The sequence below is a fragment of the Filicampus tigris genome, chromosome 3 (genome assembly GCF_054856515.1).
Source record: "Filicampus tigris isolate MCC_2025a chromosome 3, RoL_Ftig_1.0, whole genome shotgun sequence".
NCBI lineage: Eukaryota > Metazoa > Chordata > Actinopteri > Syngnathiformes > Syngnathidae > Filicampus > Filicampus tigris.
In genome coordinates, this window is record NC_141219.1 from 5,187,946 (window position 1) to 5,203,350 (window position 15,405).

The 15,405-nt window shown below is 41.7% G+C and overlaps 1 protein-coding gene across 2 annotated transcripts in view; it reads left to right on the forward strand.

Moving 5' to 3' along the window:
- Positions 1-15,405, forward strand: part of ntrk3b (neurotrophic tyrosine kinase, receptor, type 3b) — a 223,785-nt gene that overhangs the window by 194,759 nt on the left and 13,621 nt on the right. For both annotated transcript variants that reach the window (XM_086025698.1, XM_086025699.1), the window contains 3 exons: positions 5,163-5,293; positions 7,912-8,084; positions 11,838-12,081. In XM_086025698.1, the coding sequence (XP_085881824.1) occupies positions 5,163-5,293; positions 7,912-8,084; positions 11,838-12,081 (548 nt within the window). The remainder of the gene's footprint in view (positions 1-5,162; positions 5,294-7,911; positions 8,085-11,837; positions 12,082-15,405) is intronic.

The window sequence follows — 15,405 nt, forward strand, 5'->3', positions numbered from 1 at the left end:
TGTACATATTGTTTTAAATATCAAAGAAAATGTAGTCTTCAATGAACGGAGCATGGATGCCATTCCGAGCACCGCACAAACGTGAAGTCCTGAGTTGACATGGATTCGAAACCAGAACCTTTTTTTCTGTGAGGCAGCAGTGAGAAACACCCCTTCGCTGTGCTACCTCATTAACAACACACGTCTTCTCTTCTTGGCCTCATCTGCTCACATGAAAAAACGAAAGCAGGCCAGTGCCGGACTTTCGTCTAATCTCTCCGCAATCCTCCCACATGGCTAATATTTCTCTGCTTCGTTTGTCATTGCGATCCCACAGTGCGCCAAGAAGACAATGTGACAGTCACAAAGCACATTTTTCAATATTTTAATCCCGCAGCCGGCACGTGATGGGCTGAACCGAGTGATTATTTGGAACACGGCATTTTTGTCACTATGCGGAGGATGTGACTATTAAACGCATGTTTGATGCAAACGCGCACAATGTTCCCGCTGCCGTGTCACTCATTGTTCTTCCGTTTGTCAGCGTGACCGCTCCGCTCGGGACGCCGCCGCAAATGGCTTTGAAGGGGTGCCAGATCCAGTGGCCAAAATGGCTGCGCCGCAAGGAAGCAAAGTGACACTAGCGTTCCGCTTCCTGACGGAGAGCCCATTTAGCTGCTCAAACATGAGCGACGCGCTCGTTACCATGCTCGATAATCATGAATAATTCTCATCCCCAAGCTCGCCGACACCTTGGCTTCCCGAGCCAAACGTGTCGGCAGACCGAGTCGGGAAGATTCACAATGGAAGTGGATTTTTACAAAGCGGATACATCGACCTCAGATACGAGTGTAAAGGTGTGATGTGACTTCTTTTGGGTTATACACACGGCCGCCCCCTGAGCTAGCTAAAAGTGCGTGCGTTTTGCTGCTTAATTTATATTCCACAAACACAATATTAATCAGAATGCCGTATTTCAACTAGTGGGCCTGCAAGAGCATATTCTGGAAAAAAAATATGTTTGGGTTGACATCTTCTTTAACCCATTAATGACTAAAGCGCCTGTCTCAACAGCTCCCCAAAACCTAAGGTCGTCTTTGGAATTACCCTCAAAAACCTGAAGTTTTCCCACAAATTTAACACCTACAAAATAGTTAATATCTCAGCCCCTGTAGCAGACAGAAACATAATTCCAAAGGAATTTGAGACCTTAGACATGTGGCTTGCACACAGGCCCGAGTTTATTCATCTTTACTGTTTCGATTGAAGATGTAAGAATAGTTTCAGTGCAAGAGAAGCACTATTTTTAATGTAAAAAAAATCGAGTTGTAATTGCCATCCTCTATTCATTGTTACAAAGACGTCGATAATGTCATTGTCTACAAACATATATCTTAACTATATATCACGTTCGATTGGTTCTACTGGTTCAAAGTCCTCAAGTGTCTGTATCACTGCCGTTACTCATTTCAGAGCGATCGACGGCATCTGCCATTATGACTCGAAAGAACACTCCTGTGTTGGCTTACGACACCGTCGCGTGTATATTCTGATGCATTTTATTGGTTAAGAGACGGATAATTAAATAATGAAAAGAAAATGACACGTATTTTTCCTATTTAAGGATAGAATGACGCTCTAGTGGTAGAAACGCGGTTATGCGCTCCCGTCCTTAATGGGTTAAAGAACCCACCATATGGCTTTTGGTGAACTGCCAATCGACTTTATACAATGAGGGTGTTTTGGAATAAACAATGGCAATTAGTGTTTGACTGAACACTCTTAATTGTCCATAGATGTGATTGTGAATGTGAATGGATTTCATCTATGTATGCCCTCGATTGGCTGGCGACCAAATCTGGTCAAGATAATTCGTCATGGTCATCAATGAATCGAACGCCCGTTTTTCTTGCAAACTTCAAAAACACCGAACCTAACATGCAGGATGAGTCCGCGTATTTGCGTATACTGTATGGTATTCTCGTACCGCTTGTCCGCTGCTGCATTTTGGTGAGAAGAATTGTAATTGTCTTTGAGGTGGGGGTGTAAAACTTCCATGCGAAATGTGGATCGACACCGGTGACAAGTGACAGGATTTCACCTCGGGCACAGCCGTCTCTCTCTAAACAGTCGCCGGGTATCGTTTCGATGATCGACACAGTCTGAGTCATAAAGTGTGCGTCAGCGGGCACAAACACAGTGCACAGATGGAGGAGAAAGCAGAGATTGTGGAAGTTGACTCAGAAATCTACTGTGTGATGAAGGTGATTAAATGTATTCCTCTGGTATATCTCTCTCCTCATGTATAATAAAACTTGTCAGCAGGATCAAAATTGGTGACATTAAGCAGCTGGCAACCAGTCCATCATTTAACTACGTGTAAGGTCAACAGCTCGACCATCCATCATTTTCTTTCATTTTTCCAAACGTGGTCATGCCACTTGTGGTTATTTTTATTTTTCTGAAAACGTCAGGGACAATTCGGTTATTTCACTAGCCGGACTTAATGTGTTTTTTTAAACGAACAATACTTGGTACTTGAGTTGATTAAACAAAAGCAAACATTTTGAGTAGCCCGAGATATATATATATATTTGTTTAATCAACTCAAGTACCAAGTATTGTTGGTGTATATATATATATATATATATATATATATATATATATATATATATATATATATATATATATATATATATATATATATATAATGACAAGGGAGAGCAACCTAACATGCATGTTTTTGTAAACATTAGACAAATTCTTCAGTGAAATTAGCATATTTATTTGTTAAATGGAAGGTCAACCTAAACATATTTTGTTAAAGAATATGTTCTATGCAGGCCCACTAGTTGAAACACGGCATTCTGAATAATATTGCGTTTGTGGAATAGGAGTTAAGCAGAAAAAGCCGCACGTTTTTTGCCATCTCAGGGGGGCGGCCATTTTATCACTTCTGTCGACTGAAAATGACATCGAATATGCTCAGCGCTCAGATAACGACCAATCATAGCTCAGCTTCAGAAAAAAGGTGAGCTGTCATTACCTGAGCCCTGAGCAACGTTCGACAGAAATGACAAAATGGCCGCCCCCTGAGATGGCTAAAAACGGGTTGATTTTGCTGCTTAACTCATATTTCATATTAATCAAGAATGCCTTGATTCAACTAGTGGGCCTGCATCGACATACAGTTAATCTTGAAAAAAATACGACTTCCCCCTTAGCATAAAAAACGATTTCGAGGAACCTAACCAACGTGTTCTTGTAGCATCATTGTTTTGTTGTCAATTCTGAGTCCTCTTGTTGGAAAATTTCAGCAGGTCACTCACTTGGGACGTCAGCTCAATTATTCGTTCGCAAACAACAACCATTTTCCAACGCGTTTTCGTTTAAGGAATCTGACAAGGTCAGATCTGGGCTTCTTTTCTTACCTCGCGAACGCTCACACCCATGGGGGCGAAGTGACAAAAGGGCGCCGTCTAAGATGCAACCCCCACATATATAGTGTTTGCGCTGTCAGCTCAGTCTAATCAAAAACGTTGGTTCTGATCTTCTCCATCTATGGTTGAACACTTCAAGGACCAGGTGGCCTGGCCCGGAGACATCCTTGGTCACTTCGAGCTCTGTCAGATATCCCTCAAAGCCACATTCATTAGACAAATGAATGTATGCGTGCAGTTATGTGACGGCCCGTTGGTGTGTGTGTTGTACAAGGCACACATCTTTCTATCCATTGTTATATGACTGCTTGTGTGTAAGGACATTTAGAGGTTTGCGTGTGATGACCGAAAATTTGTAATGCAATTACCGTCTGATCAACATATGACTAATATATTGGCTAATATTCAGCCATTCATCTAGAGTCAGTAATTACTAGCTTGATGCTAATATAGGACAAATCCTTCACTCTCTGAAGCTAATGTTCTTTTTTTTCTTTTTTTTAACATCAGTCAATATAGTCTTCTAGGAACCTTGTGTACTTTTTTTTAAAACATCAGTCAATATTGTCTTCACTGAATGTGTTTTTGTTAACATTGTGATTAGTCTTCAATTAGCCTAACATGTATTTTGTAAACATCAACAAAAGAAAGGCTTCCATGATGCTGACGAACGGTTTTAACCATCAAACAATTTCGACTTCAATTAACAAGAGGAGACCACAGTCTTCGAGTAACTTCACATACGTGTTTTCGTAAAAATTAAAGCCAATTTGAGTCAAATTCAGAAAACTTTATAGAGTGAATCTAATGTACTGTAGATGCTATTTTTACTGATCCAAACGCCGCTGTCTCCCTCCTTCTGTTCTCAGCCTTTTTTCCAAAGAAACTAATTTCTACACTCTGGCTCTCATTATAAAATTTCCCCTTGTGGCGTTCCAATGCTGCCAATAAAAGGAAGAAGAAGAGATTAGCTGCCCCGGCTGCTTTATTTCCACATTCCAATTGTCGGGGAGTCAAAGCAGGATTAAAGAGAGTCTTCCGCTTTTTGACAACATCGTTTATACTCATCGTGTCTCGGGCATGTGAGCTGGACTCCACGCCAGTCGGTATTTTTGAATATAAAATAGAGCGGCTTAAGGAAGTGCAGGAATGACCAAACAGCATTTAATTTCCTCAATCAACTCCTTCACTGTTTCTATTTGTCAACTGGGATCCAAACATTTACTGCCATCGACAAATATCTTCGTCAAGTACCCACGCGTTTCAACGGGTACGTACTTGACGAAGAGGGTCTTGCACAGCTCGACTGTGACATTCAAGCTTCTACATAATTGTACTTCCAAACATCAATTGTAAATTGAGATGTGGCGGAGGGGCTGAATTTTGAATCATGTCGATTATGAGGGAGCATAAATTTTAAAAAAAAGCAGAATGTACTGAATTTGGTCAGTAGGTAGTTTCTTTTTCGTCCTTGTTATGTTAGCATTTAGCTCTCACGGTCCAATCAGCTAAACCGTTAAAAATGTTTCCCCCAGCGTAACATGCAATTAAAATAAAACTGCTTCCTGATTGCGTTTTGTTTACTTTCTCTGCCGCTCGCTATTATTTCTGGCCTTTTTGCTTGTTGGTTTTCATTCCAAACATATTTTTGTGACTGTGTCTTGCATTGAGTGGGATGTAGCGATGCTGTTTTCTTGGGTAAAAAGGTCACTCCGTGTTCTCCCCTCTATCCCGACATGCTAGTGGTGCAGCATATTAAGCGCAGAGACATCATCCTTAAGCGGGAGCTCGGCGAGGGAGCCTTCGGAAAAGTCTTCCTGGCCGAGTGTTACAACCTGAGTCCCACCAAGGACAAGATGCTGGTGGCTGTCAAGGTACGGCTTACAGTTTGTGCATGTTTTGATGTGGGTTTGTGCGATGCCACGGAGCAGAAATGATCAACTGGCATGTCGTAACATAGCGTTAGCAGCTAGTTTGCGTGTCAGAATGGCAACTGTGGTCAATTTCAAGAAAAACCCGCAAGTATTACAACCGAAAATTCAGCATGTTACGCAACAGTCTTTGCAATAATTAACACCTTACCTGTAATAGACACCTAGTTTCCTCTGTGACTGAGTAAACAAATGTTGCAAGCCACTATACGCCAAAAGACTGCAAGGGGGGGAAAAAAATTCGGATAAACACTTTGGTTAATAAAGACTGAGAAAATACGGGTTACACATAGTAGGGCTGCTCGATTATGAAATAAAATATTAATCCCATTTATTTTGGAAAAAATTTAAATCACGATAATTAATTCTTTGGTACAAAACAAGAAAATGTTCAAACGTTAAAAAAAGATGGAGACAAATTTCTTTGAAACACTATAATTATGTAAGTTCCTTTTGGCCCAAACAAAATTTATATAATTAGCTATTATAAAAATTTTTTAAAAGGTGCAAATGTACAAATTCAGATATGATTTTCCTTGTGTAAACAAACAGTGCATTGGATATAAATGCATATTAATAATCGTTTTTTACGATTATGACAATTTTGTAATCGTGGAGTGTGATAATCGGAATTGTAATTGAATTTCGATGAATTGCACAGCCCTACCGCGTAGCCTGAAAACAATGATATTGAGGAACTACAGTATCTGCGTAGCCATAGTCGGCAGATTTGTACATTTTCTGCCACGTCACTGTTTGTCTTCCGTGTCATTTCTTCTCCCCCTCTTTTACCTCTCCTGACAAAGATGACACATTGACACGAGTGATCACTCATTTGAGAAGCTTTTAAAGCCGTTTGTCCTGGGCGGCTACCGTCTCTCAATGACTTCACGCTACTCGGCGCTAAATTGTCCTTGGCAGCTCCCCGCGGCCGAATGTGAATCAGGGTGACACTGCATTAAAGCGTGCCAACTCAGCAAACCCGATTAAAGACGGCAAAAACACCTTGACCTTGACGGCCGAAGATGAAGCATGTCCGCCCTGGTCGGTAAGATGCGGTTTGTGCGCGCAAAGGTTATTTTTAGGAGCGTTTTTAAGGTCAACAATGAGAAGAAGAAAATCACAGTGTAGCTTTTGCTTCAATTTATTGTGGCACTTGAGCACTTGGCAGTATTGTTTTGGAGGGATGCCCAGTCCAGACACATTTCCTTAAGAGTGCACTTTGATTTGGTAATAGAATTTTATTGCCATTTTACCAACTCGCCCCCGTACATTTCCCCACCGTCTTCACGACGCATTTCCATCCCAAGGTCTTTTGACTTGCGTGAGCGGAAGCCGCAATAAGCTATACGTTTTCTTTTTCTTCTCTGTATTTCAAGTGCGGTGGGCTTTAAATCGTGGTCTCCAGGCTCAATCAGTTCCGTTTTTACCGGCGCACCTTTCAAAAAGCAAAGAAAAATAAATAAAATCGGATTCACGGTTACAGTGTGTGACACGGCTGCTAAATAAGGAGAGAGGCATTCATTTTGACTCAGGGCCTTACTTGTGGAAAAACTGAATTTTTCACCGAGGCTAAGCAACAATCACGGGAATTTTATGCTGGTTGATTTATTGATTTTTTTTTTTTTTTTTCTTTCCTCTTGGTTGCCGAGCTGGCTGGTTCAAACGAGCACAGAAAAACACATCTTGGAAGTTATTAATGATAACCTCCACCTTGCAATATAAATAAAAAGGAGTAGAAAAAAATCCACCGTCAAAAAAAACTCCATCGGACGCGCAATCAAGCACGGGAACAAATTATGTGTCCTATGATTAAAACCATTTATTTGTGACATCTGACAAATTGCACAACAGACATAAAGAGAATGACAAGAATGAATCCGCAGTTAAAATAGTCCCTGCTTGGTTACGCACAGGTGGCTGTACACGCGTCCGGTCCACAAGAGAAACCAAATCCATCATTAGAAATTATCCATGGAGATAAAAAAAAAAAAAAAAAAAAAAATCATTTTAAGCATTGCAGGCTTAAAATCGTCGATAAATTTGCACGTTGGCGCAGTACAAGCTAGCTTGAGTGGCTAGTTCTCTCAAAAACTTTGAGTTAAAGCAGATGAAGCAAATAATTGGAAAAATCATCAGAAAATTGCTGAAAATAAAGTAGGCTTGTTAAGACCTTTCACCTATTAACGCGAACTGTCACACTTAACCTGCATTATGCAAAAAAAGAAAAAAAATTCATATAGAAAAAACCAAATCCTGTCCTGGCCCGTCTTTTTCCATCATTCCTCGCCTTGTTTTTGCAGCTCATTATACCTTTTTCATTGCTCACGTCCCTGCCAAACTTTCCGGCAAGCCACTAATTACTTTCCTGAAAACACACATCACAAAAGTGGCAGTGTCTTATCTTGTTTCTTACCTGTCGGGAGAAAGACTTGCAAGGTGAACGCCAGGCAAATGTTTTCCCCAAAGACCGACTGCATGTCCTTATTTTGCCCCCCGAATGTTCTTTTTTGTGGTCTTTTTTCCCTTTTTTACATGATTTTGTTGTACACTTTCACCAGACGCTCAAGGATCCGAACCTGTCGGCGAGGAAAGACTTCCAGAGGGAGGCTGAGCTGCTGACCAACCTGCAGCACGACCACATCGTCAAATTCTACGGCGTGTGCGTGGACGGCGACCCCCTCATCATGGTCTTTGAGTACATGAAGCACGGAGATCTCAACAAGTTCCTCAGGTCAGATCCCTTCCTCGAGGCGGAGCTCTGAGAGCCGGCGTCTTGCACACAATAGAAATGAACACGACAATCTACTTTCCTCTATTTTGTCTTTTTTTTTTTTTTTTTTTTTTTTTTACGTCATCCGTCCGCGACCTGGACACCCTTCCGTCATCGTCCTGCCGTCCTTATTCATAAAAATAATCGCCCGTCCGTCCGTCCGTGCCTGTCCTTATAAAGCGCTTCCATTCTTACATTTCATCAGTCCGTGGCCCCCCTAAAAAAAAATTTAAAAAAACGTCACCGTAGGAGACAAACGTGCTCGTCTCGACCATTCTGTGACCGAGGGTGATTTACATCATCGGTATGATATTGCACACGGGGGCCTTAGCTGTGTAGATAAGCGTCATTAAAGGTCCACAATGAGTCTGAGTGTCCTGGACTGTATGTTCCCATTGATTCCCCGTCCCACATCACGCGTGTTCATTCAATGTGACCACCGCTCAGGCAATCAGCCGCATCTTGCACCTAGCGCGAAAGAGTGTCATCATTCCCTGCGTCGAAGGATTTCCCCCAGCAGAAAATCTTCACAAATTCACGCAGCGGGTCGTAACGCGTCTTCTTTGTCGAGTATTGATCAAACTTCAAATGCGAGCAAGACTGCGAACACACACACACACACACACACACACACACACACGCGCGGGGGATTGGCTCGTGCGCTCAATTGAAGATTTTCAAGACCAAAGCAGCTCAACTGTACATGCGCCGCGTCGGTCGCTTTCGCCCCCCCCCCGTTCGGAGTGCGTTGTCTCAAATAAAACAGTCAAACTTCAAATTCGGGTTCAAGAATTGAAAGATGCTCAACCCCAAAATGGCTCCATCAAAAGTGTCGATAGCAGCATGCTCATTTTGTCATTAGGATTAAAACCGGGTTTGTCATCTGAATTAAGATGATGAATCTCCAAATTACCTGGGACAAATGTTTGGATAGCATTTGGCTAATATGTGCTGTTTATCATCACAATTCAAGTCCAGTTCACCATCAGATAACACGGCAACTTCACACGGTGTTCCTTTTTGTCAAACATGAGTCACAGATGATCCAAAGTTGTAGTCCTTTTTGACAAAGTTGGCTGAGAGTCCTATCATGCCAACAAACACCGGAAGTGTAACCCTACCAAAATAAAAGGAGGACAAAACTATGAATTGGATCTCATTCGATTGTGGCGGCGTACCTAATGAAGCTAATGAAAAAGTGAGCATTTTGCCCAACCGTTAACATCGCCCCCTGTGGGCAATTGAAAGGAGTGCAGGTTGAATGATGTCTAATGCTGATGGATGGGCGGAAAACCGGATCAATTTTTTTTTTTTTTTTTTTTTTTTTTTTTTAGCTTTAGTCAAATTGTCAGTCATTTCAAACGAGGGCAAAACACTTTTAATAAGACAAGACGCTTGCCTAAAAATATGTTTTTTAATTTAATTTCATGACATGAAAGTCACTCGTCGTGCGTGCCACACATGGCAAGACGGCGAAGCCTCTGCTCGTCTTCTTGCATTAGAGATTCATTATTAGCCTCGCTCTCCGAGCACAAAACCTTTAATTGGCCTAAATGTGACAGATGGAAACAGAATGACAGCCTGTGTGCGCGCGCGCGTGCGTGTGTGTGTTTGTGTGTGCCTGCGCGCTGCCTTCGTCTTGTAATCACAGCGACGAGAAGGTGACGAGGACAGCGGGATCTTCGCGCCGGGAGGTTGGGGGGGCGGTGGGAGTCGTCATCGTCACCCGTAAATGTAAAAAAAAAAAAAAAAAAAAAAATGGAAATGAGCTCTTAATCTGCACTCGACACACTTGTGGTACCTCAAAACAACTCCTGACGGGGTGAACGTCATGATTACAAAACCCCTCTCAACCTCCCAAAAAAACAATGGTTAACGCATCAGAATTAAAGCTGTCGAAACTCAAAGATAACGGGGGCAAAATAGTTGTTAAAAACAGTTTTCCAGCACAATTAAAGCCGACCTCATCATCAGTATGAAAGCAGTTATTTTCCCAAATGATGACTGCCGTATCGCGAGTTGATCACAGAGGTGTGCGGGTCATCGTAAGAATTAAAGCAGGGCTCATCATTCGAATGAAAGCTCACGATCTTAAAATGACTCCGGCGAGAGAGTTGGCGTGACGGCTGCACGTGTGTCATTCGAATTAAATCTGGGAAGAAAAAAAACCTCAAAATGATTCCAAAGGAAGAGTTGATAAGAGTGTACACGGTTTATAATCAGAATCGAAGCAAAGTTATTCATCATCGTTAACGGCAAGTTCATTAGCGGAATTAAAGCTGACGAACCTCCAAATGGCTCCGTCAAACGAGTTAACAGCACAAATGCGCTGTTTGTCATCAGAATCAAAGCAGAGTTTACCATCCGAATGAAAGCCGATGAACCTCCAAATGACTCCAACGAAAGAGTTGATGACAGCAGTGATTGTAGTTTTCATATCAGTAATTGTAGTTTCATCATCAGAACTAAAGCTGGGTTCATCATTCCAATGAAAGCTGAATTTCAAAATGACTCAGGTGACCGAGTTGAAACGAGGGTAGACGCGGTTTATTTTAAAGCCACACTGTGTCATATGTCAGTTTTTGTTGATTATGGCGGCGCCGTGTGGACAAAAGCGGTAGTGTTTTGACAAAAATCAACCACATTTCCCATGCGTGCCAGCGCGTAGTGTCGTGAAATCCTGAGCCGTCCTTATAGCGAAAGGAGGAAATGAATACGCCGTAAAGCAATTCAGGACATTTGTATTTTTTGGTGTTGATCCCATCCTCCTCAAAGTGGCTTTGTGCCAGTAAAAACGATACAGACCCCCGCAGGGCATAAAGTCCCATTCAACTACTGAACTTGTAAGTCAATGTTTCATCAAAAGAGTTGTGCAAAAAGTTTTATTACGGTTGATGTCTTGCCTAGTGCTGCTTTAACAATTAAAGCAGAGTTTGTCATCTTAAGTAAAGGAGCTCATCATTGGAGTTAAAGCTGAAGAACCTCAAAGGCTTTCATCAAAATTAAAGCTGAATGCTTGTCAATTCTTCTGATGTAAACATTTTTCTCCTCAGTGCATTTATTGGCACATGCTAACATAGCCTCTTTCTGTGCCTCGGGTCTGAACACTCCCGACTTATACTCCACAGTCTCCATTCTGCTGTATTACAAATAAATTTGCGATGGCTAGAAATGACATCAATAAACACTAATGCTAACGTTAGCTTACCCTGTCACTGTACCTTAGCTCCGGATGCTGCCGTGTTATACACGGGCTTCATTTTACTGCGACGCTTCATTTTCCCGTTGCCCTTGGTATAAAATTGCCGCATCATTCTAACGTTTGGGGATATGTAATGAGAAATGAGCTAAAAATCCCGTTAGCCTAACCTGTTGCCTGTCATTAGCTGTAGCCGCTGTACAATTTCACTGCACAGTCTCCACTTTACTGCAACAAGTCCTCAATCTCTACTCGAAGTAAAAATGTATGTATTACGGAAACTTTTACACATTAAAAAATAAAGCTCACAAACTTTTAAACCCAAGTACTAAGAGCCAACAGCAGTCGCCATCTTTACTCTCAGTGCTCCTTTTTGTTAAACAGCGCAAACAAATGCCAGTCACAAATCATTGAAATATAAGTCCTTTGTTGTTCCTAAACTTCACCGGAGTCACATTAACTAGCAACTTTCCTTTTTTTTTTTTTTTTTTTTTTACTCGTCGTCTTCAACGCAGAGCCCACGGCCCGGACGCCATGATCCTGGTGGATGGCCAGCCGCTGCAGTCCAACGGCGAGCTGGGCCTTTCCCAGATGCTGCACATCGCCTCCCAAATCGCGTCGGGCATGGTCTACCTGGCCTCGCAGCACTTCGTCCACCGCGACCTGGCTACTCGCAACTGCCTGGTGGGCAACGGCCTCCTAGTCAAGATCGGCGACTTCGGCATGTCGAGGGACATCTACAGCAGCGACTACTACAGGGTAAGTCGGCTCCTGCAAGCCTTTGGGAGAGTTTAGGCGGAATTTTTCTGTCGCCTTTATTTGCGGAGCAAACGGCATACAAAAGGGCAGCTGTTGCTGAACCAATCAAAGCTCAGCATCAAGTGAAATATAATAATCTATACATTTTCCAAATGAAGTATGGTATGTCAAGGTGTTGGCATATCAAGGTCATGACAGACATATTAAACAAATGTGTCGCATAATAAAAGTTGCAGTATGTCTGCCATATTTAGGATGTTTGTGGTCCAGTATATTAAGGTTATGTGTGGCATATTAAGGTTATTTGTTGCATGTTAAAATGATAGTCTTTTGAGATTTCAATAAAGCCACGCATATTAAAGTTATATTGGCATATTAAGTTTATGCACGCCATGTCAAGGGTGCGGGTGGTATATTAAGGTTAAGGGTGTAATATTTAGGTTATGTATGGCATATTAAAGTTACGTGTGGCATATTAAGGTTATGTGTTGCATGTTAAAATGATGATCTTTTGAGATTGGAATAAAGCTTGCATATTAAAGTTATGTTGGCATATTAAGTTTATGTATGCCACGTCAAGGATATGGGTGCTATATTAAGATCAAGGGTGTAATATTTAGGTTGCGTGTGGCATATTACAATTATGTACAGGATCTTACTATGTGGCATATTCATATTATGGGTGCCATATTAACTGTATTTGCCATGTCATAAAAATGTGTGGCATATTCAGGTTATGTAAGGTGTGGTTTATTGTTTTCTTTGTTTTAACTGACTTTGCTGATTATTTTTCAAATAGTTTTCCCTCGCAGTTATTTATTTTAAGACAATTATCGATCGGAATTGTGGATTTTTTTGCCGTAAATAATAATTTACTCGTTTTTGTGTTTTGTTTATTGATTTATAGTTTTATCTGTTTGTTTGAATATAAACTTCATTTTACTTCCAGTTTTGCTCTCAGACAGGGGCGGGGGTGGCCATCGGAAATTTGGGGAAAATATGTGAATTTTCCTGAACGGCCGGTGTATTTCCCGGCCATCACGCCTGTTAACGATTCCGACGACCGTACCCTGTCGATGACAAATTTCACCGCATGATGGCCGCTCGGCACGTGACGGCTGTTGATAAAGATTCCCGGGCCGAATTTTGGTTCCAGCGCGTCCCTGTTCTGACATACGATTAATCTGTTTATCTACTGACCAGGGCAAACTAGATAAATAATAAATAAAGCTACTTTTAATTGGGCAGCAACCATATAAATCCTATTTACCTGCATTAATTTTCACCTGCCGTAGAAATGGCAGCGAATCAGTGGGAGATCAGCGCCGCTGTGAGAAACTCATACTAAACCTGTAATTCTGCGCAGCAACCACTCATGGGGGAAACACAGTACACTGTAATAGCATCACGTTTGTCTTCTTCCCACCACGCCGCCCCAAAAGAAACCGAACCTTGGGTCAACACCAGAGAAGTGTCCAGAATACCCATCAAAGCTGAACCACTTTCTGCATGCTCGTCATGAAAAGCGCAGCCTGGTACCAAGGCGTCTGTTTGGCATCTTCGGCGTCGACTGTGCAAATATTTCCACGTCCAGTCTCCCCCGGTCTGTTGGGATGTGCCGTCTGCAAGAATTTCGTGTCATTGCAATTCAGAGCATGTCGTCCAATACGGTTAGCATTCCTCTAGTAGCCTCTTGGGCTTGTTTGTGCTCATTACGACGACCGAGGGAGGGGGGCTTTATTACTGATTTGACCTAGTTTAATTCATTCCTAATAACAGAAGAGGTATGTATTTCCCCCGGCAGAGTGGCTAATGCTAACAGCATTGCACTGGAAAATGATGTATTAGCAATGTGCCAAATCCTGTAGAAATTGTTTTTTTTTTAAGGATGAGGAAGAAAATAAGTGAACCTGAAGTGGAAAGAGACCATTTATTGCAGGTATCGTCAAAAGGTCTCATGCAAACCATCTGTCAATTGCTGTTAAATAAAGATAAAATATGTGTGCCATCACAGTCCGTAAACACAGATTGTGTACGCAGTTAAATTAGTCGCTATAGTAGCCCCTGTTCATATCACATGACCATAATGAGCCAATCAAAACATATGTTTGCCAGAAGAGATTTGCCGGAATGATGACACAAGTAGCTTCGTTCAAAGGTTGGGAAAGTTGACTCCGAAAAGCGAGTTTTTAACAATGAATGGACGGACGGCTACGTCTCTCTCTATTTTTCAAGACGCGAGTTTTAAACTCTTGTCTCGTATGCTTACGTAGCCACGGCTTTAAGAAACATGACGCAGCACTTCCGAACGAAAGACCGCCTTCGACCAAACATATCCGCTGAATTCTGAGACCTGAGCGCAAGATAACCACGCTGAGAGCGCAGTAGGGCAGAGCTATATGACTAACAAAGCAAAAAAGGAATTAAAAAAAAAAAAAAAACATTTAAATTGGAAAGCCAAAGCTACAGTATCTATCAAGTTGCTACAAATGCAATGAAAGGTCAGTGTTGCCGTTAACGATAGGCACTCCGGCTAATAAATTATCGTATACGATATCATGAAAGGCGACACAAATAAACATGTGCATGTGCTGTAAAGAAATAAAAAGAAAAGAAAATGCGCACCCCACTAGAAAGACAGTTATTACGGCTACCATTTTTCTTTTTTTTTCTTTTCCCCCCCCCCCCCCCCATCTGTTTCCTTTACCTCACTCAGAGGGGAATTTATTGAGGAAATTTTTTTTCACCCGCTTGAATAATTTATCGAGTCATTTGCTGATTCGGTGCACGTACAAGCACACTGCAGTCAGGAAGCCGAGAACGACGCTATCATGTATGTTGAATGAGGACATTCGTTCAAACGTATGTTGCATGAGGACGTCCAACAATGAACAAGAATGTGCTCCTGTGCATGTTATGTATACAAACCAAAGTTGTGACCTTTGAATGCAGTATTGGTAAGAGTTGGAAAAAATAGCGTTTGTACTGTAGTAGCAGCATTTTTATTGATGGATATATAAGTTTAGTGTGTAATTGCGGTGTTTTGGGGTTTAGGGTTATAGTTACGGTTTGGGTTATATAATTAACACTCCACACATAGTGTGGAGCAAACACAGGCACTGGCCCTGTCACTCCTGCCTTTCCTCCAGACCCTCCTCATAAAGATATTTGAATTCTGTTTGTGAAACATCGAGCGGTGCCTCAAATTACAACTATAGGCAGCTAAACTTAATTTTCACTGTGGGGATCAATTACAACATTGGTCACTTTCACCTTGTATGTAGTCAAGCTAGTTAGCAAGCTAACATTAGTTTGGTAGCTAGC